Source organism: Neodiprion fabricii, chromosome 6 (assembly GCF_021155785.1).
Source record: "Neodiprion fabricii isolate iyNeoFabr1 chromosome 6, iyNeoFabr1.1, whole genome shotgun sequence".
In the NCBI taxonomy this organism is placed as follows: domain Eukaryota; kingdom Metazoa; phylum Arthropoda; class Insecta; order Hymenoptera; family Diprionidae; genus Neodiprion; species Neodiprion fabricii.
Window position 1 is genome coordinate 24,684,478 of NC_060244.1, and position 23,895 is coordinate 24,708,372.

Genomic DNA, 23,895 nt, shown 5'->3' on the forward strand with positions numbered 1-23,895 from the left:
ATTTTATATTATATCCGGTGTGTAACATGATGTTTCAAAGGGATATTAAAAAAGTCCAGAAATTTTAATACGCGGATGCGTTGCTGGATTACCGCGTTATACGGCCATCATTTATATCCTGCTCAGAGGCAAATGTGGATGAGGGTGGTTGTTATTTCCATGTTTTTACCGTCTCTAATTATCTTTCGGCGTGTGCTCGTTAAAAAGACGTCGCGTAGCCGGGCGGTGCGTTAACCTGAACAATTTCGAAAAAAAAAAAAACAATTACAACAACCAAAAGCAACAGCGTCAAATTTGCGGAAAATATTATTAAAACTTTTTCACGCTGCGTAGAGACAACCGTCAGACCATTCGCTACAGTTGAACAACTCCTGTTATAGGGCAGACGCGAAGTCGGCTTGCGGATGCTCGGCATCTTATGCAGTGAACACGGATGTGAAATTACGCGATGCCTGGGCACTTAATTAGCAAGGGGTAGGAAATTAACAAGAAAACTTGTATGTTTCGAGCTGAGCAGCGCGCTTATAGGTACCGAAGTGTCCGTAAGTGTTTCGAATATTTCGCGTAATTGAAATATAATTATGGAAATATTCTCACGACGATCCGCAGCTTTCGACACGCTAGATTAATTGCAAGTCAACACGACAGTTCTCGGATATATTTTATAAAATCTCGAGGCACGCGGGCGGAGTTTAAAATATATACCCTGTGTAAGACACAATGCTATAAGATGCGAAGATTCAAAGTTCAGGAACAACTCTTGGCGAAGTGGGTGTGCGAAATTCAATTGGATATTTGAAATTCAACCTCGGTTGAAATTGCTTTTCCAATAGATTGTGAAACACTCCGCCCCTCTCTTTATTCGCGCTTCCCATACGTATTCTGTCTTTGCCATTCTGGCGGGATTCGTAGATGCGATACCTGCTCGCTTTCGCAGCGAATAAGACGTGAGCAGGATTCGCGTGATATATGTATAATTGACAAGCAAACGCGACTCGAACTCTTTGGTACGCGTTGCGCGAACTCTCAGATAGAAAAAAAATTGTCTCTAATTGCACAAGTATTAACGAATGGACTCACGTGATGTCAGGATCAAATCTAGGCCTCTGAAACACCCGAATCTCGATTCGAATCTTGGTAATTTTCGTTCGATCGACCATCGCCGAGACGTTTTCAAAGTTAACCGGATTTTGTGTAACATGTTTGACAACGTGGTTGAGAAATAGAGGAATCGTAAATCGACGAGGGACTTACGCAGCCTCCTCGACAACGGTGGCCAGTATGAACTCGGTGCTCTTATCGTTCGATATAACGACCCCGGGCTCCAAGGGCGTTTCGTTTTCGTCCTCGTCCTCGTTGCTCCCCGAAGCGGTGTTCGTAGCTTCTTCAAGCCCGGGTGCAACGAGGGCTGCAGCTCCCAACGCCGTCTCTGCAAACCTTGCAACAGAATAAACACTGCGTGATCTTAGTTAGAACCGTGCCAATTAGAGCTGCGACGCCTGGCACAGCGATTCTTATAACAACGATCGGGCTTATCGGGCCGGAAGTAGGACTCGATTGATTTATCGTTAGCCAAATTCTTGCCCGTCTATACGCTAGAACGCCTATCGCGCCGCACCGGGTTAATTAACTATCGAAATCGAGGGGGATTAGAGGGAGAAAGACAGAGATAAATTGGCGCAATTATCGATAATTGGCTTGTAAGCATTCACCGATTAACAGTTCGAGAATCGAGGTTTGATTACAGGGCCGAAATCGAAAGAGGATCGGTAAATATGTTATAACGTACGTGTAGACGTATATGTCACGATTCGATGCAAATTACTCCTGTTTCACTTCACTCGTATCGTATACAATATGGATGCCCGGTTCCTGAAGTAGGAGTAATTTGCATCGAAGCTAGTTCCAAAGAATATCGAGATTTCTTTTTCGTAATCTAGTTTTACGGTCTACGGTATCGGAGAACTTTTCATATCTCTTTTCGAATCATTGACTATATGTATATACGTATATAGTACAACTGTATAAGTTGTACCGATTTAGAGTTAATTTCGTCAACTCCAGATCTGCACTTCGGGGTTTTTATACGTCTCGAGTATCTCATTGTACAAGTATTGTTAAGGGGAATGGCTGTGTCACTTCAATAAACCTTTTTGGACGTACATGTAGAATATATACGTATAATGTGTGTAACGATTGGAAAGGGTTGGTCGTCGAGGCGATTAATGATCTTCACATCGCAATAAGCTGGTGTTACATTTCGGAGATTTCTCTCTTTTCGTTTTTGTTACACACTCTGTTTTGTGTTTTACACACACGAAATGGGGCATGAGGCTAAGTTGGCATACATCAGAAGAGATAGACGACGTCGTATAAAGTATATAGGCACAGTATACATGGTGGAGGTCTAGCGTATTGCGTATTCATGTATAATATAAATATAGGTATACATTCTCGAGTTTTCAGACAGAGAATTGAGGGTGTTTACCTATGGAAAACAAAACCGCACGAAGAAACACTGCGATAAGTATTAGAACATTAAAAAGTTGTCGAAAAACAGATAAAAACAAAAAAAAAAAAAGAACACACGAAGAGCATTATCAAACCGCTTTGCCCTTCTCACGATTAAACATACATGATATCTTTTATTTTCCTACCGAAATGGAATGTAAATTGGAAAAGTCGAGTTTAATTGATAAAAGATATTTTTTCGTATTCCAAGTCGACCCCTTTCGTTTCACGTATAGATATGTTTTTTGTTGATTCCATCGTTTCGAAGCGACAAGGATTTTCTGGCAGAGATACGCGTTACGCTTCGTTTTTTCCTTCCTTGAAAAATTGTCAAATTTTTTTTTTGCTCTCCCTCTCTCACGGGCGTCATTATTAACGGAGTGCTGGTATCTCCGGGAGCACGTAGCTTTCAATTGTTATGGCCAGCTGTCACTGTCACCCTGACGTGACCCGTCAACGTTGTTTTTACACCCTCTCTCCTATACGCATGTATACGTTTCTCTCGCTCCATTAATTTTATTTGCATTCGAATTTATATCTGCGTCAAAATTTACGACCCGAACAAAAGCCTGCGTACACACGCGTACGTACGTACCTACATGTGCAATCAATACGTATGTATATATTATACATATGCACAATAGCGGTTATCGCGTCAACGTCGATTCGTACTGTGAGCGGCGTGTTTTTTTTAAAAATTCTCTGCTCTCGCTTTCTTTCTGAAATTTTCGAACCGGAATTTGATACCCTCGTCCCTGCCACTCTACGGTAACAAGCAGTGCTTTATCTGTGTTTCACGTGTCAGAGATGGAAGGGAAGTGAAAAATTTGACAAGACGTTTCTTCGCAATCCACATGTGAACCGATTATCATTAATTTACAGGAGCTCGAATTATCGTGTTACCGTTTCGAATTATTTTCGCTTCGTACAAAGGTAAAGATTCCGAGGAATACAAAGTTACACAACTAGTTTCCTTTACCGCTAGTAACAAATATATGTATTATAATCTGGTTTGTCACACGCATGGACGTGAACGAATTGGCCGAAGATGAAAAAATCACGATTATACTTTACACATTTGAATTTGCAAATATGATTGAAAAAAATCGTTTCAATTGAAGGAATAATTCAGTTGCGAGAAAGTTACTCCTATGTAACACGTTTTGCGTCAATTATTCAGTATGGGGATTCAAATCGATCGGTAACCCAAAAAACCCCTGAACGAGAGTTTCTTTTACCGAATTTCATCAAATTTGAAATTATCTTACGCCATGTTAGAATTTTTGAAATCATACTTCAGATTCGTGATCAGAGAGTCCAAAAGCCACATAATACTTTCTTGTTATGAAAGTTGACTCAGCACAATAAATGTGTGACTCGAAGGGTTAATCGAGGGCGAAGCGGCTTAGTTACCTATCGGATCCTCCCCCAATTCCACCGCCCCGTGCAGCCGGCAGCTCCTTACCTCCTTATCCCCGTCAATGCCGCAGTCTCCCTCTTACCAGAGCATCGCTATCTCGGAGAACCAGGACGGCTTCGGCGCGCCGGCCTGAGATAATGAGATGAACGAGAATTCGCCAGACGCATCCAACTATTTCCCTGTCATAATTCGTTTTATCGCCGAACGGAGGCGCCGGCTCATCGTCAGCCAGGCTGCAGGGTGCTTGTTAAGGGTGACGCGGAGAAGGTGCGGAAGACTCATCGTTGGACGTATGGAACGAACCGTTATTTTTTTAATTGTAAAATTAAATTAACACAATATCAAGACGTTATCCTGTTTCACGTAGGTATACTCGTGTCGGGTCTTGCACCCGTCAACGCTTTCTTCTCAATACTTACCGCGTCCGTTAAATTTTTACCGTCAGCGTGGAACGAACGCTGTAGAAACGTCCGAATAAAGAATTAGCCAGAGAATACACACGCGTAAATGTGTGTGAAATTCGTGTAATGCGGAATATATATTGCAAATCCGAAAAGAATTATACCCCGAGGATTCCGACGAATGGAGGTTATAATGTTGAAAGAAGCTACACTCCCCAATTTTTCGGCTCGTAAACACTGCCTGAATCCTCGCCTGAAACGTGTAGTTACATTCTTTCCCAGGCTGTGCAGTTTTATTACCCTAGGTGTACGGTGTGTGCGCAACGAACGAAGTATAATGCGAAATTCTGGACATTCGTGGAAATTTTTACATTTTTCAACTCGAATGCGAGTTTGCAGAACCGTGTGATGAATGTGTTCGTGTTCAGGTGAAGGAAATGAGAAAATAACAATAAAACTTTCGTTTCTCTTTTTTAGTTGCAGAGCTAAATGCCCGACGCGAAATTCGAAATTGCACTTGTTTCGCTGCTGGGATTTGCATGTGTTTTCCGTTTGCACTTTAAAAACGGTATCATTCTTTTTTTTTCTTTTCAAATAACTTATATTCATGCTCCTCGGACGTGTATTAGGTAAAGCTATTTACCTCTAGGCAAGTATCTGGTTTTTCGGGGATAAAAGTACGGATTGAGATATAACCTGCGATATCAATGCGAACCTTGGGCGTAACGGATAAAATTCCCGGCCTTCCGTAGGTCCGATTTCGAATCACCTTCCGCACAATAAGTTATCGTTATCGTTCGCGATTGAAGAACGCGGGTGAGAACGAAACAGGCATGAGGAGGGAGATAGCGTTAATCTGGGGCGAGGAAATATATTTCACAGGGTGAACCGGCCATGCGGGAAGAACTTTTGTGTTTCTTTGTTTACGTAAAAAATAGCGACAACGCTATTTCGATTCGTACCTGTGTTGCACTGTACGCACGGAATCTCGAGAACAGAGAACAGAGAATTCGGAAACAGAGAATGCGAAGTGTGAAAAAACTCACCTTCTCGTATGAGCGATGTTCTCTATTATGCTCCCCGGCTTGATGTCACCCAAATTTGGTTTTCTGGCCGCCCGAGCTTTCTTGGCTCTGTTTCTAAGCGCCTGAAACACAAGTGAGTAAATTCAAACGACGGTTAGTTTTTCGCGGATGAAATTTGCGTTTAAATTTGCAAACCATACGCGTGTACGAAACAAGAAACTCTATAATATTCCTGGCGATTAGTCTTAAACGATTATATCGTCGAAGGGACGGACGGACTCGGGACTTTGGGAAGCAGAGAAACGAACTGCACTAAAGAGGGATGGATAGAAAAAAAGGGAAAAAGAACAAACAACCATGGAAACTTCGCACTTCGTTCATAAGCTCTTCGGCGAGGCAAAGTTTACTCCTGGAGTATATAGGTATAGTCAACGTCAGGTAACAGCCGCCATGCCGTGAACGGAGGATCGATTAAGCTAAGGACCTTAAGCTCACGCTGATCGTTTGTCAAAAATTATCGCGCGTATGAATTATTCCGTGAAATATGATCGCGGTTAGACGATCCTCGGGAAATTTACTTTCTTGTCATTTAAAAAACAAAAAAAAATAATAATAATAATAATAATACTCAAAATTAAAATCCCACTTTTCTATTCCAGGTATTCCGGAATGTCTTTTTCGCGGTGCTTCAAAAGCGGATGGAAAAATGCGTCGTGGGTTGACAGATAAAGAGGTTACTCTGCGGTAAGCGATTAAAAAGAAATTCATACTCTGAAAAGTACTTTTCGCAGCTGACGAAACGACTCGAAGTCGTGAAACGAAGAATCCAAGTTACGAATTTACTTCGAATCGTGAATTTTGAAATTTATCTCTGGAACAGACGATACGTCGAAGCGAAAACAACGGATTCAGTTTCACGCGGCGTACAACTCGCGCTGTTTTCGTTGATTATCTTCTTCACCTCGCCGCCAAAACGAGGCAAGAAAATAGGGGAGCCATATTTTAGGGAATCACCCGTATACGAGGAGGAGACAGGGTGCCGTGGATAAAGTCCGGGGGTGGGATGGAGGGGGGGATCGGAGCGTTTGCCCCAGGGGTCCAAGTTTATCGTAGCTCGTACACACACATCTGGCAATTTTGTTTCGCGTTCCTGGACCGTTTGTCTATTTGTCCGTCGGTCCACGACCCCGGTCCGTATTGTTGCAGACAGGTAGGCATGTGTGAGTGCGTATCCATACGCCCGCCTCCGTATCGTGGCGCGATGTTAGGTAGGTACTCCGAACTTTCTCACGAGTCCGTAAACCGCGTGTGTGTTTATACCCACCTTGACTGGAGCTAAGACATTTGGATTAGGGTAAATGGGCCAAGTTTTCGACGTGTAATTTCGAGTTAATAATGGCCGGTTAATCCATCCGTATTCACCTTCTTGTTGCACACAATCCGGCCTTGGCAAGGATGCAAGAACTACAGAGAGGACAATTAACCTCTCCGTTAAAGTGTTTGCGTGTTTCGGTGACGTGTGTGCGAGGTGCTGAACGAGACACGGACCAAGTAATTAATACACAATTAGCCCCGTCGGTCTCGCCGAGATCCGGGAACAGGGAATACAGCCGGATGGTGTATCGGTAAAAGCGGTCGGGCCACCCCTTCGACTCGGGCTGGGGTGGCTTTCTGGGCCGGTAACTTTTTGGCGCAAAGTTTCGTTTGACGGCGGAGCGCGGAAAAGCCGCTGGACCGATCAAAGCGCGAAGAGCGGAAGCGTCGTAAGTTTGCCGGCTAACCTTGAATATGTTGTAGTAGAGAAAGACCATGATGATGCAGGGTATGTAGAAGCTCGTGAGGCTCGAGTAGATGATGAAGTCGGTGTTGTAGAAGAGACAGAGGTCCGGTATCCTGTCCGGCGTGTTGTTCAGGCCCAAGACTATCGGGCTTCCTATGGTTATCGATATCGCCCATACCAGCACTATCGTCATCCACACCCTCCTGTTGTTCTTGTGCTTGGCGTATTTTATCGGCTTCGTTACGGCTATGTACCTGCGACAGAGGATCGTAATACCCGATTAGTCTCGACTCCACGATTTGCGTCTTATTCGCTTATTCCGATAATACATCGGACGAGAGTGAAAACCGCCCGAACATTTCCCGAACGAAATCGCAGCCGAGCGATAGTGTATAAGATTCGTCGACCGTCGTTCGGCCCTTGTGAGAAGGATGTGACGTCAGGGTTTCCGCGACCCAGTTATGAGGGCAGGGACGACTTAAAGGACGCTTTTACCGCTAAAAGCAACCCAACGCTCTGGGACCTCCGCTATTTTTTTTTCTATCCCCTCGCCGCCTCCGTCCGTTCGAAACGTTCGTTTTCGCGAAAGTGTAAATCCACCTATGGCACTGCACGACCGGGATAAAGGGTGAGTCGGATTCCGCAAGGGTTCTATGACTTTGATTTCTTCGATTTCGCCAGCAGTTGGCAGGTCTGTTTTTTTAATTTTCATTTAAAGATCCGAGCTGTGCGGCGTGCTCGGAAAATGCGATTCATCGCCGAGGTATACCCGCGTTATAAAAGACTAGTCTCTTGTTCCACGAGAGGCAGGCGGCTCAGGTGGAAAGTAGCGGGAGTAAAATCCTATCGAGAGTATGGATGTTTGCGGAGCGCACACGCCTTGCGATATAATAGTAGGAGTTTCGGATGTTTTCTTAAGACTTCAACAAGCCGCGGGGAAATACGGGCAAGAGCACGTAGGTTATACATACATACGATGATTGGAAAATATTTGTTAAAGGACGAATCAGGCGAGGCGATGTAACATTCTTAGAAATAACCAATGTTTCTTCTCTCTCGATATAATGCATTTTCTTTTTTTTCTTTTCAACAACGTTTTGTTTCTTTCAACGTAACGTCGGGGCTGATAAAACGTCGATTCGAAAAAAGTATCGTACTACTTGTACGAAACAGTGTAATGCCGGAATAGAATAGAATATAATGATTCGATACTCTTTTACTCTGTAGCGAACGTGAGCGTAAAAAATGAAAAAATTGCTGATATTAACGCGAGCTTGAAGTAGATTGGTCGTTAGTTCGGAACTATGTACGGTGTATCGGATCTCGCTTTCGTGAAGCCGCGTTATCGAGTTTGTAATTCCTGCAGCCTTCGGAAACGCTTGTTTATTCATGGAAAATCCCGGATCTCGTAATACGTAAGCCTGTGATAATATCGAGGATCCGGAAAATCGCGTAATACGAGGGAACAAGGAGCAGCGTCGACGAAGATGCGTAAGTACCAGGTACCAAATCTCATCCTGTGCCGTGTACCTTGTAAATTGTGTAAATATCGATTACTCGTAGGTAATAAACGAGATGTAGTACACATCGCGATGAAACCAATTCAAATAAAAAAAAAAAAAAAACGCGAAGTAAAGTAAGAAAAAAATTTAAAGAAACATGTATCGCGGGACTTGAAAGAAAACGAATATTGCGAAAGAGTGCAAAGAACCGTGTTCTTCGGTTAAGGTATCTACGAGCGGAAGTTATATGACGTATAGATATTTCTAACGGTATTTTTGTGTACATAACCGGTACGCGAATGCAGATACACGTCTACGCCCGTGTAGATACAGTGCGAAGAGTTTCCGGTACGACACATAATAAAGCAGCGATATGAGAAATCCTGCGCCGCATACCGCAGGCTCTTCCATACGGTATCCCTTCTACGTCCCGCGCGTTGCTTATCGTTGCTACCATCCCTCCGAACAATAGTAATAATAATAAAAATAACAATAAAAGCAACAATGGTCAGAAGAATAACACATGGTTATTCTTGTCATTACTATTCCGGGAACGGGATAAATTTTATTTGCGCGTCAAATGTACGTCGCTATTCCTACTGTACGTACACATTTACGACACGTCGACGGAGTGTGCAAGGCATTCGCGTCACGCGCGAAGAAAATCAGCAAACTCTATTCTTTTCTCCCGCGGTGTACCTAAGCGTAGTCCTTCTGGTCGCAAACGAAGCCTCGAAGAATTCGCCCAACGTTCGTCGAATCCGTAGGTGTACCTGTATTAGACATCACAGAGATATCCGGCGGAGCGGAAGCCGAGATTTTCCGTCGGACTGGAAATTCGCCGCGCGGAGTATCTCCAGATTTTCCGAAAAACCGCCCGCCCGACGAGCTTGACTCACCTGTCTACCGATATCGCGACTAGATTGAAGATCGAGCTCGTGCTGCAGGTTACGTCCATCGCGATGTAGCAGTCGCAAACAAAGGCTGGCAGGGTCCACGCGCCGTTTACCTGAAACCAATCAAGAGGAAGGGGCGAGCCATTAGAGGGTGTTTTCAACCGTACTGCGACAATTGGTACCGCATGCGGTGTACGGTATTATATGGGAAAATTTACGCGGCCGCAGCCTTCCAATTAACCAGTAACATCGGAAATACGCCGGGGTTTGCACGCGGGGGCGCTTTTGTTGCCCCCGGATGGCTGAATGTGGGTATAATAACGCGCTCCTCTGATCAACGAAGGCTCGGCTCTACGTTCCGCCAAATTCGACCACTCGTTCGCCTACATCCGATAAGTGACAAATTACTCGTCGACCGGTTCGTCGAGTCGATGTAAATCTGAACCGATCAACCGACCGTTCGTTCCGTTCAACTTTCGCCGAGGTTCTTCGGACCGATCGGTTGCGTGCGCGGCTTTTCTCCACCTTCAAAATCCACGCCCTGTTATTTTTTCATTTCATTCCGTCACACCGCACCTGGCCGTACCTACGAGTCGAGGTATTGGAAAAGCCTTGTCCCGAGAAGGGTGTTTCGATTTAGGTGAAGTCAGAGCTGCCATTCTTCCACCGTCCTTCCCGTCTTTGCAGTTATAGCTGGGCGTGTACTCCGCCCGCCTTCCCACGTTCCCCGTCTAGATAGCGCAAGGATTGTAAATAACTTATGTATCTTAGATACGCGGGGCACATACACAGCTTTGCTATCCGCATGAAGCCGGGTTGTACGTACAGACACCCTCGCAACCACTGGCTATATTTAAAGTTTTCTCTCACAGAGAGAATATATAAGTTTACACACCCTCTTGGCCTCGGTGCAGGCGTTTCCTTTATCTAACGGAGGTATATATTCCGAACCTGGTGGAACGGAGCGGAAGACTTCCCGGTCCGTTGCTGCGGTTGCTGCTCGGCGCATATTCTGATCCTGATCCTGCCGCTGCTGCTGCTGCTGCTGCATTGTTATGCGGGTAGCAATTATGATTACCTCGAATTCCACTGGCTGCATTCTCGGATGCAATGGTCACCGAGGCATACGTGCAGCCAGTCCGAGACTTCCGTGTAACATTTTAGTATTAAACGGTGCGGTGCGGCTATTATTTGAATTGGGTTATTTCAAGTAGGTGGAAAAGGTTTGGTTGCCGCGAGCGTCGTTTACCATCCCTCGAATGGCACGGAAAGTCTGCGATTTCTACGGACTAGGCTCACACCGAAATTGGTCTATTTACAATCCCTGCAGACGCTTCCTGCTCAAGATGGCGGCTCGTTCTTCACGTAGAGTGGGGTCTTTAGCCTATAGCAGGAAACAATTATTGCTGACTGAAATTTCGCGAGGTGCGTTGCTCGAGGAACTTGACGACCTTCTGCTTCACCGCCTACGTTGAGCTTAAGCGGCGTCATTTGGAGAATGGATAACCGTGGCTTTTCATTACAGGGTCTCATCTCCCGACTCTCGGGACAATTCAGATTCTGCAATTCGCAGATATTGAATCAGGATTATCTCTCAGACGGGCAAAAAAGCACGAGTGTCTTACGAGTAAAATGTGCGCGCGCTACGTCGCTCGATCAAAAGGCTTAAGTTAAACGAAGCGAAGAGAGAGAGAGAGAGAGAGAGAGAGAGAGAGAGAGAGAGAGAGAGAGAGAGAGAGAGAGAGAGGGAGAATATTTTTTTTGTAAATTTCCAACGTCCTGTCGGATTTTGCATCGGGTGACAATAATTATCGAAGCGATTTCTTCACAAAGGTTTTTACTTTGAAGCAAGCTGCATGACTCGACGACTCTCAGAGTTCTGCAACGTCGGCTCTGATATCCATCCGTGTATATCGTAATACGGACAAAGGAATGATACTGCGGTCGCATTTCGCATGTTAAACCCTTTCATTTATCATCCGGATATCGAATTAGTCGCATCAACGGAAGGTGCGAGAGAACCAAAGAGAGAGAGAGAGACTGACTCAAACCAACTCTCGGTATTATAATTCAATAACCTTCCAGGTGTTACCAAGATCAATATGAAAACTAGCGAATGACCAAAGTTTCTCGATCCCGTGACACGGATGAGATTTGAATGCGAATCCCGACCACATTGTAAGGATCGATGATACTGGTTACGTCGGGGTGCAAACAACCCGTCAAAGTCAGGGAGATCAAAGCCAAGGGATTGCCGTGACACCCTTTGCGAGATTCGAACTATTGTCGAGTAGATGAAACCGCGCGCAGTTCTCCTCAAATTCTGTACGGTCTAACCGACAATGGACAATGTTTCCTACTTGCAAGTGAAATGAGTTGTTCAGTTTTGCGAGACGAATGGAACAGCAATCTCGTCGTTGCATTTAATCTCAAAGGGGCTATTGCGATCTTTACCTCTGGTAAAATCATTCCGGTGGAAGAATAAGTGGAACAAGAGGACGGATTAAAAATATCCTCCAGCTTCAGGATAGTGCAATATTGAAGGTGCTTGGGGTTCGGCTGATATTGGCTTGATATCAACAAGAGAGAAAATTGAGCGAGCCAGTCAGGCGCTGGAGGACGATCAAACAAACGGGTATTTCGTGAAAGTTTCGCCCCAAGTTCTCGGTCGGATGGATAGTTATCACGGTAGTTGGTTTAAGCTCGAGGACTCGCCCTGTCGTTATACCGAATAGTTTACACTTATTGCAGTCTCAGCGTTTTTACACCGTGGAGCCGCACTATGTGTCTACTTTTTACCGCGTCGAAGGAAGGATCGATATGTACAACTTTATTTAGCCTTGGGACAAGTCCCTTTAGGCGGTGTAAATAGTCTACACCTTAAAATAATCGAATAAATCAAAAATAGAATCATAATCGACGGTGGAGAGAGACAGAGAAGAGAAATCATGGCAGAGCGGGAAAAAATTGTATTCGCTGACGGTGTGAGGTGAGATGAAACCCGGGTTTCAGCCAGACCGTAATGACTTGCATGAGAGGGCGATAAATACCAGGGAGAAACCCGCAAGTCGAAAGCATCGAGAGAGAGAGAGAGAGATAGAGAAAGAGAGAGAAGTTGCGTTTAGTCGGCGGTCTGCGGTTAACTTGAAACGGTTTGGTAATTATCGACGGCCTGGTATTATGGCAAAGAACTTCTCAGTCCGACCCTGCAAAGTCGCTTGATGATTTAATCGTCTGGACCTTTCGGACTAAAACGTTAGCCGTTGGTATTACGGAGGAACAGTGAAGGGAAGGTAGAGCAAACGACTAAGACGAATGGTGCATAAGCCACAGAGCCGAGATAGGGAGGTGGCGTTCAAGTTTTTCCTAGTGCTGCAAGTACGAAATATACGGGGGAAACTTTTTTGGCGAGGGATTTAGCGCAAAAGGCATTTGCTTGAATACTTCAGCCATTATGTCCAAACTCCTCCGAGTCCTTCGAGGAGAAGTTTGCCCGAGAGGTTTTCGCCTTTCGCTCTGGTCGATAAATATTTAACGAGACGTCGGTATGTGTAGCCGGTTGATACTGTCCCGTAATGTCCGTGCGGTCTGTGCACTATTGGAGTTCCAAGAGTCTCTCAAGTCTCTTTGGTTTGCGTAAATTGAAAACCTTCGGTATCCGAGGGCTGCGCCAAATCGGGAGATCTTCCATTTGAGATTCGATGCGGCATTATCCCGAAGGACCTCCGTTCGCCTGCATGCACAGACTCGTCCTTCGGGCGCTGAAAAGTCGGTACAGGATGATTCGCGAGATTCGAGGAAGCCATATTATCTTGGGTTCAGCTAGAATTGGATGAAAAATTGTCGGGCGGAGAAGAAGGTCGAGGAAGACTACGCGTGAATGGCTCTGATGAAATTCGAACACTCCGTAATATTCCGTATATATTATACAGCTGGAAGGAGTCCTTGTATCAGGGGCCTCTTTAATTTCGCCGAAGAGTATACGCTGCGTTCACCTTTTTACGGAAGTGAATTTTTATTCAAATCGAGGAGGAATATCGAAGATATGACTTGTTCCAGTTTCATGGACCAACGGAGATCCGGGCACGTCCTTGACATGGAAAACCCCTCGACCCGCTCGGGATCGTAACGTATTTTATGTTACGATCTCTCAAGCGTCTTCTCCGCCAGCTATACCTACACCCCTACCTATGCACAGCGCACTTGGCAGATCTTAATTCAGTACCGTTCCGTATATAAAGTAGTTCGAATGCATCGAATTCAATCCAACCGCGGACCTTGCCAGTGACTAAGAACGCCGCGGCGAGTCTTCGGCCTGCAGGAGCCGACGCATAATCCTAAACCGTGGGCGAGTAGTCGACAGGACGTGTAAGGCATAACTTGGTTAATTCGCTATAGGGGTTTAACCGGGTGAATTCGGACCCGCCTAGTTAGGATTCGCGGCACAGGACGACCAGCCGAGATTAAATCTACCTGGCAGACATCTGTGACAACTTCGGGCTTGCACCAGCGGCTGTTCGGCCGTACTGCCGTGTCGGCGATTAGGCGAGGCTAACTTCGAGAGAATTCCGACCTCGTTATCTCGCCGAAATAGTTCGGCAAGGAATTGATCCCGACGTTAATGGCGCCGGTAGGTTTGAGCAAAAGACAAGGCCAGGCCGTGGGAGTTTAGTATGCACCTTGTTCGCGTATTACAGGCCCCGGTCACTCCGTCGGGGACAAGGAGATCTCGGGGGCGGAGGTGGGGTTCGTTCAACTCTAACCCCTGGGCCCGGCCGACGAGCGATGTCGATTCATCCGGCTCCTCGCATGCCAGGAAACCGGACATGTGTATAGCTAAGGACTTTAACGATCAACCGGGGACCTTCGTCAGGACGATTGACAAGTCAAAGGACCTTATTTGTTCCATCGAACTCCCGACCCTGGATCCAGGCTACCCTGCCGCCTGACGAGGATCTGCCCTCATCGAAGGGCGAGAAAAGATTATAATTTATGTGCTTGGCCTATTCCGCCAATCCTGGATTTATACTTTTGTACCTACCTCGGAAACGTCGGAAGGATTTATCGGCAGGTTCGTAAATCGCTGGGGCGGGCGTTGAGAAATTGGAGGCGGGGTCGGTAGGCAGCCGGATTTTCTAGCTCGAATACACTCCGAAGTGCATCAATCGACAACTATTTCGAGGGTGCGACATCCGCTTACGATAAGTCAAACTTACAGGAGTGACGTCGAAGCGTTTTCGCGACGTCGGAAAAGATGGAGCTATGCATTTTCACGGTAAGACTGGTGCAAGATGCAGAGCGGGTGAAGTTTTGAATTTCAATGGATCGTTCGCGGTATCATACGCGAATAATTCAAGACTCTGTCCAGGCAAGGCACTTCTATGCATATAGGGGTAAAGTTTCACCGAGCATAAATAAAACGAGAATTCGTCGTTGAGGAATACGGAGTGACGCAAGAGTTCCAACATAAATGCCCTCAAGACTTCCACGCGGACGTCTTCTTGCGTTATACGGTTGTAGGTTTGATCTGCAGCCGAAACTAATTCACCATATTAACTTGAAACAAATTCGGACTCTAACGGTTCCCTCTTCCATCGCTCGACCCGGATAATCATCATTCAGGGATTATTTTTCCAGACCCTGCCGCGAAGCGAAGCGGAACCGATTCGGTATAGAATAATAAAATGAAATAAAACAAAACGAAATGAAACCGCTAGTTTTATTACCGTATAATTTTACCACAATTTTCGCTGTCACGCGTTTGCGGATGGAGTGCCGGTAGAAATTTTCCTCAAGGATGAAACGAAATCAGTTTTCCACCTGGCGTGCGAAAACTTTCCTCATACACCCCGAAAATCTATGGTTATATGTGTATATATGTATATGTATATATATATATATATATGTATACGTATATGCACATGATACGTAGCATGGACCGTTTCAGCTAGCGGTTTACGTTGGAAAACTGTGCGAATCGGTAGAACGCGAAAGCTGTCGAGGAAAAATTGAAACTTTTTCTCGAGCAAGAATTCGCTAACTTGCATAATGGATAAATTTGCGGCCTTGCTCGGCGTGCATCATCTGGGAGAGCAACCAGACTTTACAAAAACCAGCACCCAGACAGATTTGGTAAAGATTCGTAGAGGGTGTCTGAACGCGACCACTCGACGCATCGTAAAGATATTTGAAATTACAACCAGCCTTCGTCTTCGAAGTATTGCATTCTTCTCGGTAGCAAAAAACAAGCGCATATGTCACTCTGTTATTCGCGCAAAAAGATTACAACGCCTATTTCATATACTCGAGGTATAAGAAATGGTCGAAAAAAATCCTGCGATAATTTCAGCGAAAATATTCGACTTTGGGAAGAATGCGAGAGGGATTTTTTTCTCGCCAACAATGAACAACGCGATAAACCATGCACGAAGCTCGACCAGCCACGCGTCTCGTACCTCGTATTCCATACTCGGGACCATCAAAGCTCTCGGAGTAAAACGCGCACATGCGGGCAGCTGAGGGAAAGACGTCACAGCTTTCGATTTACCGGAGGGATCGAGGAAGGTAAATAGTGTACGCGAGACGTTCCGTATACAGGACCATCTTCTCGGATTGATGGATGGCACTTCTCGTCGGGACTGCTAACTCGTTTGTCTAACGTAACGTGAAGTACGCGGGGTGCCAGAAGGGGCGAAAGGGGGCAAGAGGGGGTAAAACGGGGTATATCTCCCGCCTCGAGTGACACTTTACCCGTCTGTGAGGACCGAAGACTCTTGTCAAGGTCCTGGTCTCCCACCCCCACCTCCACCCCCCATTCCTTCCCACCCTCCGCAATAATTAATAGGCTATGATGCGGGGCTGAAAGACTCTCCCTCTTGTGCTTCTAGTCTCTAGACGCTGATGCAGGCCGTGGGAGAAATCTCGGCTCTTCGTGTCACGTTGCGAGAGGGGATTCTCGGCCCAAGATCTGCGGGACACATCTTGGGATAATTAACACAGAGGGTAATTAATACGCCGATGGAAGGGACGTTAAAGGCAAACCTGCGTCTTCGCCTTCGAGCTTTATTGTGTATCCAGGTACAATAAATATGTATAATGAAAGTTACACCGTAGAAAGGGACAATCGATTAGGTGGTAAATTTACCGCTAAATTTCTTCGACAATTAGGGACACTTTTCCCCACAAGCCCCTGTTTAATATCGCTCGATTTAATTTGATTAGGGTGCGGGGGAAAAATGGGGAACATCTCTTGCAGAAATCGAAGGAGCGTGCGCGCGGTGAGATACAAAGATGACGTCAGCGGGTTGATAAATGATCGTTAACGTAGCGTGACGTGAAAGGAAGGGAGAGAAAAATATATATATATATGTGTGTGTGTATATATACGTTGAAGTAAAGCGTGCGATTTCCGGGGGATGAAAATCAAGGCCTTTGAAATCGCGCGTCGCCGACGAATCCGGGGGTTCGACGCTGCGCGGCTTGGGGAAAATACATTCGGGGCGGAGACAAACGATATCATCCCTGCATTTGGAATAATTTCGAATTCGGGAAAGAGGGGGAGGTTGGGTTTGGCGTCTACGATCACGGCGCGGCGCGGCGGTAGGTCAGTCGCGTCAAATATATCATTTCCGGAGCCTGGTAGGATTTTCCTTGGATGAGGAATTCTTCGCCTCAAGGAGAGGTTAAGCCGTAATGCAATGCGTCAGGCGTCAGGGCGAAGATAGCCGTCATTTGTAACCTCGTCGCGACGTCTTCGAATCGATTCTCTTTTCGCGACTTTTATACCTTCGTGTCTCAGAGGTCCTTTAAATTTTTCTTTTCACTAAATTTACTGCCGCCACCGTCTTTTCCCATCCAGAAGATTCGCCAATTAGTTTTTTTTTCCCAAACATTCCGAAACCCACCGTGACAGAAATCATATATAAATAGAAGAAAGAAAAAAAAACATAAAATACTTCTTAAAACATCGGTGAGGATCTTCGCAATATCTCGACTCGTTCCAAAATTTATTACACCCGAACATTGCCGATTTGTTTTGTCAATAGTTTAAGGGTTGCATCTATCTGTCATTTACAGCGAATAGACGTGTGATTTGTACACATCGCCAGGAATATCGATTTACTAGACTCACTGAGGTCTATGTAATAAATGTATAAATACACCGTGTGGCGATCAGCCATGTGTCATACAAGACACGCTGATAAATAGGTCTGTTTTCCTTTGAGGATGTTAATCACGTGTATACGTATAGTGAAACATCGATTTTGGCGACCAAAGAATAGAAAATAATAATCCAGATAGGGAGAAAAAAGCTTCCGTGCTTCACGGCTCAATATCAGTTTATTTCGAAACAAACTATTCCTCTCAAAAGCTTTATTTTTTCGTCATCAAAGTTTGATTTTCTCGGTACGAAAATCTATGAATTCATATTTTGGCTGTAGCTGTTTTTGTTCAAATTTTACTTGGTTACGAATATTCGGAGGTATCGGATTCTTCAGCGATTCCCGCAGCACGATAAAGGAATCTAAAAAAAGCTCCGCCCCACGGCTTATGTTGTTATTATACCCAACTTGGAATTTTTAGCTGAATTTGACGCATCCTTGACGTAACGAATAAGGCGTGATTTATTTATCCACCATCTTACATTTCTTCCCTCTTCGCAGGGTGTTCGCAATGTTGCGTGGCACGCGATGCTCGATTATGCTCGAGGGTTGACGTCGCAACCTTCGCGAAACGACCAAAATTTGCGTTATATCGTTAATCCAGGATCGCGGTGTGAATGTCGAAAAAGGAAGAAAACCCTATATCTGGTGGGGTGGCGGTTCGGATATTTCCATTTCATTACCTTCGGTAACGATCAAATCACATTTTTTCCCTATCTGTTATTGGCATAGGTATCATTATACGTGCACGGAGAATATCTACTGCGGATCAACTGTTCGTACTGACAATAATATCATACCATGTATACAAACCATTATTTTAGGTAATTCTTTTTTCACCTTGCCTCAAGAAACCGTTAGATTCTCGGGCCAACTTTCAACAAGTCAAATACAACAGCGTCGTAGTCTCAAAGTGATACCGTATTGATCGTCCCGATCAATGCATTGGCGATCGTTAAACATGGGGTATAAATTTTTACATTTCTCGAAGGATCGACTCGAAATTATTCAATTGTAACGCGCTAATGAAATACCAATCAAAGGGATTGAATTTCGCGATGAATTGCGGCGAGGGCGTAAAGTTTATTGTCTCCGCTCGCACGCGTTACTATTTTCTTCGAACGTACTTCTCTGTCCTTTACGCTCGCCACCCGTTCGAAAAAGGCAATTTCACTTAATCGTTACCCTGCTCGTTGCGTACGTAAGGTATCCTCGATAAAAACAAGAGTGCTTCATCAGCAGTTTCGAGCAGCGAATGAGTAAACCTGGTCTATATCTAATAGAGGGAAAATAAAGTAAAAAAGATGAAGGAAAAAAACGATGGTGACGTATGCGAGGGAAGGGAGATTGAAAATTAGCCTTGCTAATTTTCGACAATTAGAATTTATGTACAGTATACCGATGCGGAATGAGGGTGGGCGCAGAGAGGGAGTTTCGTAGGGAACTCGGTCAGTGGGTGGAAGAAAAAACCAAAAAATAAAAAAAAAAAACAACAAAAAAAAACAACAAACAAACAAGCGAGAGAGAGCGAGAGGGAGGGAGGGAAAAAAAGGGTGGACTTTCCGCGATCGGGGATGGAGCTCAACCCTACGACCAACCCTCGACTTACCAATTTATAAGGATGTAGCAACCACGACGGAACGGTCGCGATATATAACCCCGGTGTAGGAGGCCGCGAAGCTACAAGCCTCGGCATGCTCGGTCACTACCATACGAACACACTCTGCGTACATGTCGCATTAACGTTACGGCTTGGTAAATGGGTATGTATTACATACCGCTCGTGCGCTCATTTATATACGGCCCCGTACCTGTGGCTGCTGCTCCTGTTTCTGCCCACCTGCCTGCTGCTCGGCTAGCTGAGGTGTGCACCCTTTATCAGCCGCGACGAGGACTATTAATAACCTTTTAAATTAGAGATATGAAAATTTATCGGACGGGTAAGGGAACCGCTGCGGCAGCCGGGAATCCCCGCCGCGCGTAAAGAACCTCTTTTAATTGCTTTCCAGCACAAAGTGCTCCCTCCCGCTACTCCGGTCTAACCAAAGGGAACTTGTTACATGGTACATTATAGGTGCACGTTATTGCGGCGGAACCACCGAGGCGATGAGTGGAATGGATTGTTCAGCCAATAGACGGTTTTACCATCGCCTCGAATTATATGCCGCGCGATTCCAATGGTTTTCTTACTACCCTCTGGTTTCTTTTACCCTCTGGTCGTTTTATCGCATTACCCTTGCATTGTTTGTAACAACCGCCGATCGCTCGAACCAATCGGTCCAAAAGTATAACCGTTTCAAATTTGCAGTACTCGTTCTCCCCTTCGGAATACTCGATCTTTCGTTTAAGCCAACTCCTGCATTCGGGAGGCGTCGTGTTTTCAACGGTACCGACGGGATTATTAGACGTATATATATATATATTATGAAGATATTTTCCGGATGAGCAAGCTGACGCTGAAAACTTTTCCTTCCGAACTTCTCTGGCGCAAAGACGATGAGATGCATATTTATTTTCAAAAGTTTCGCTAACTTTTTATTCACTTCGATCGATTATTGCCACCTTTTTATTCCGGTTTTACGGTTTATACCGGACGGAGATTCAAACCGGTACAGCGAAACTTGGACCTTACGTTTTTCCGAGTAATCCTGAGTGTATTCTCCGGTCAGAGGTGGACGGATGATTTTTATCCCAACAGTATGTTGCGAAAGTAGACATGCGATTCGGGCAGACGTGTATATATATCAAGCTCTTACAGCGAGGAAAACAATGCACGTCCTTTCTATTTACTTTCAGAGGTAGGTATACCAATCTACTTGGGTACCTTCGTCGCGCAGAAGTGACGTCGCGTTCCTACAGAGGTGAATGATTTATAAAGGAAGCGGAAGCTTAAACAAAGAGGATCGAGGACATTTATCCCCGTCATTTGAACGACTGGATTGTTTCCCCTTTTTACTTTTACTCTGTCTCGTTCTTCGTGTTCTTCTTCTTTCGTTTTTATTCCTCGAATGTTGGACCATTTAACGGGGTGAAAAATTCGAACTCCCCTGAAGAGAGCGAACCGTGTGGAGGCAACGCGGTAATCACACGAAGCACTCCGTCTGTTTAACGAGATAAATTCTCTTCGGAGTGTTTTTTTTTCTCCACACTCTCATCGAAACTTGAATCACAAGCAAACTACTTTCATCCCACATGCCGTAGTATGGCTTGGCACCCGGTATAACGCATCGATCGACCGTAAATATGCGTTACAGGTACGATACTCGGAATGCAATTGTGTGAAACGCATCGATGCTGGTATTGACAATTTTGTCCATCAGCCTTTTGCATCGCGTGATCGTCGCTGCTGAAGTGCCGCATAGCGGGACACCGATTGAACCATATGTATAATTGACCGGACTTTGATGTGTCGCAAAGTACCGGCGTAAATGTGAAAAATCCGCGGAATGATATTGCGAACCGTTGGCTATTACGACTGTGATTCGGGCTCTAAAAAAAGCTTGCTATTTATCCTTTCGGTGCACGAGAGTCAACGTATATCGACGTCCTCGTCAACGTTGCTTTTTGACCGTGGATTTGGCGAGACGTTGAAGTTCAGGGAAGCTTTGCCGAACACTTGGCGGCGATGCAAGGAGAAGTTTCGAGTGTTCGCCGTGCCACGGATTTTCAGGGTATTCTGGCCGGTATTGCCACGCTGAGAATTGTTACCCTTACAAACATCTGGACGTCGGGGCGGCAGCTGGTACCGAGTCTTGGGGGTTTCGAGGGTGTCGGAGGGATCGAGAGAGCTGCTTCCAAACCGCGGCGAAGACCAAGGGGTGCGCAAATGGCGTGAAAAATTAACGAGGAGAGAGGGAAAAAGGTAAACAATTCATAATTAATGCCGCGTGTCGTCGAGACGATCGTCCATTTGTTATCACGCGTATCGCGGCTACGCGGTGATAGAGCGTGACTAGAATCGGTCGATGGCAAAGGGAGCGGTAATTTAAGGGCAGACTTATCGCTTCAAAATCTGATACACAAGTGTTTCTCGTTGTTTTGTAAAAAAAAAGGAACAACAACAAAGAAAAGGCAAGAAAGTAATAAAAAAAACGTACCTTGTTCACTCCGAATGATAAGTGTTAACGGGGCTCTTTAGTTTCACTTGGTAAAAGTTGCTGATCGCGGCACGAGCCTTGCATAATAATTAAGCTGGGATTATAGTGATTGAAGTTTGTAATTGTCGGTGTGGTAAATTATCGGCGAGGTCGAGTATTAATTTCGTCCAAACCATTGTACTGGCGAACATGTGACCGTAGGTATCGCGTAATATGCAGTACATAATTCTTCAGGGACACGCGATGAACTTTTATTGCACGCGGCAGCGGCTCAAATAATATACTTTTTTAATTAATACGACGGTATCGACTCGGCCACGAAGAGTATAATTCTGGTAGCGTGATCGATTCGGTTTCTGCCTGCGGCCGTAACTCTGCGCTTCGAGGATCTTTGTTGCAGGGAATCGGTTGATCCTCAATTTCTTGGGAAGCATTGACTGCCGCGTATACGGCTTCAATAGCAAATATTATGTTAAATCCTACGTGAATAGGACAATAGTTAAGTCCTATTACAATGGAGTTAAATACGACGCTATAAGATATTATATCAAAGCTTTATTGTTAGCCTCCGCTGAGGCTTCTATACAAGCGGCAACTCTCACGGGAAATATACATTACTCATTGTATTTAATATCACATGAAAAATGTATTGCGTGAGCCTTGGCGCGTCTTTCATTCGGATTCCTATTCTCGGATATTCTTTCTTCCTTTTCCTTTTCCCGCCGTAAATCAAAGTACCTACGAAACTTATCAGCTATCTGCTTAATTTTTGGTTTTATTTTTATTTTTCATAAATTAACCCCTTTCCCCCTATGCTTTTTTTTCTCTCTTAATTCGTTCTTTATTCTTTCACTTGAGCCCTGTAATATTTCTCTTTCATTGTGTAACAGACAGAAATAAATTTTTAAATTATTCCGTCATAATTTTTGTTAAATTTAAGCTTGAGCTCGGTATGTGGGACAATTCAAGTATCGTATAATTTGCGGAATCCGTTAAAGGTGAAAAAGAAAGATTTCAAAAACTTTCGTTTCGCAATGATTATTGCACGTTTAGGTAATTCGGAAATCGAATGAAAAAAACAATAGAATCGTGAGCGTGAAAGGCTAAACAAATCATTAAACACTTTGCGATTATAATTCGCGTTACGTTTGCATTATTCAAGAGCTTTCAAAAACATCGTACACCGCTGCGGGCCACTTAGCAAAATATATTTAAATATTTCTTTGGCAGAGCGGTTGTATGGGGTGAAACTAATTCAAATTACACCCGCGGGCTTCACGTCATTCGCATTTAATTCATTCATTTGTTTCGGGGAATGCAGAGTAGTAAAATAAAGGCTGCCGATTCGACTACATCCTGTGTTTAACGCTTCCGATAAAGCTCGTAAAACTTTGTGTTTCCTACAACATATCGTAAGCCATCTTCTATTACAACAGCCGCATTTCATTATATTATTCCACGTATAATACATGCAGCACGGCAAGTACAATTTACACAATATACGTTAAAAGTTTTCCAGATAACGGCACATTCCTGAAATACAACGTCGATATATCCATTATTTATCACTAGGAGTACAAAAATCGCTGAAAATACTCTGATAAACTATCTGTTTTTTCCTCTCTCAATATTTTTCCTCGCACGCGAAACCGCACACGTGAATGTACGTCGGGATCGCGGATCAAGCCTAGCTGAGCTCGGCGGTGTGTGACGATAAAATACAATACCTGTCTCTCTGGAGGCGTTATAGCGAGCGTGATATACCTTCGATGCGCTTTTAGCATATCCTGAGAGTAGAGTAGACGGCTTTACTGAGACCAGCGTAGACAGTTTTTTGCCCGATCGAACCTGCTGCTGAACCACTGCCTTAGCTCTCCGCTGATTTGCATCGGTCTGTTCCCCGACGTCAGGCACTTACATCAAGGTATCCCGAAGAACCGTCCGAACTCCAGATCTCGACTCGTTTCTAAAGCGGGAAACGAGGAGCTTTTCCAACGGAATCAAACCTCGAACGGCGCGGTAGAATTAACCGTCACGCGCATTCAAAATTTCATACCTTCGTAACGAAAGCACGCAAAGCAGTTAATTCGAAAGGACGTAG

General features: G+C 44.9%; 2 protein-coding genes across 2 annotated transcripts in view; one reads left to right on the forward strand and one right to left on the reverse strand.

The window, feature by feature from the left end:
* The window catches only part of LOC124184523, a 77,138-nt gene that overhangs the window by 40,345 nt on the left and 12,898 nt on the right, over nucleotides 1-23,895 (forward strand). Inside the window, exon 9 of the mRNA XM_046574313.1 lies at nucleotides 6,017-6,101. Within this exon, the coding sequence (XP_046430269.1) occupies nucleotides 6,017-6,079 (63 nt within the window). The 3' untranslated portion in view covers nucleotides 6,080-6,101. The remainder of the gene's footprint in view (nucleotides 1-6,016; nucleotides 6,102-23,895) is intronic.
* The window catches only part of LOC124184522 (dopamine D2-like receptor), a 124,353-nt gene that overhangs the window by 6,872 nt on the left and 93,586 nt on the right, over nucleotides 1-23,895 (reverse strand). Inside the window, exons 4-7 of the mRNA XM_046574312.1 lie at nucleotides 9,539-9,648; nucleotides 7,139-7,391; nucleotides 5,379-5,479; nucleotides 1,255-1,437 (exon numbers count right to left, since the gene is read on the reverse strand). Of these exons, the coding sequence (XP_046430268.1) occupies nucleotides 1,255-1,437; nucleotides 5,379-5,479; nucleotides 7,139-7,391; nucleotides 9,539-9,648 (647 nt within the window). The remainder of the gene's footprint in view (nucleotides 1-1,254; nucleotides 1,438-5,378; nucleotides 5,480-7,138; nucleotides 7,392-9,538; nucleotides 9,649-23,895) is intronic.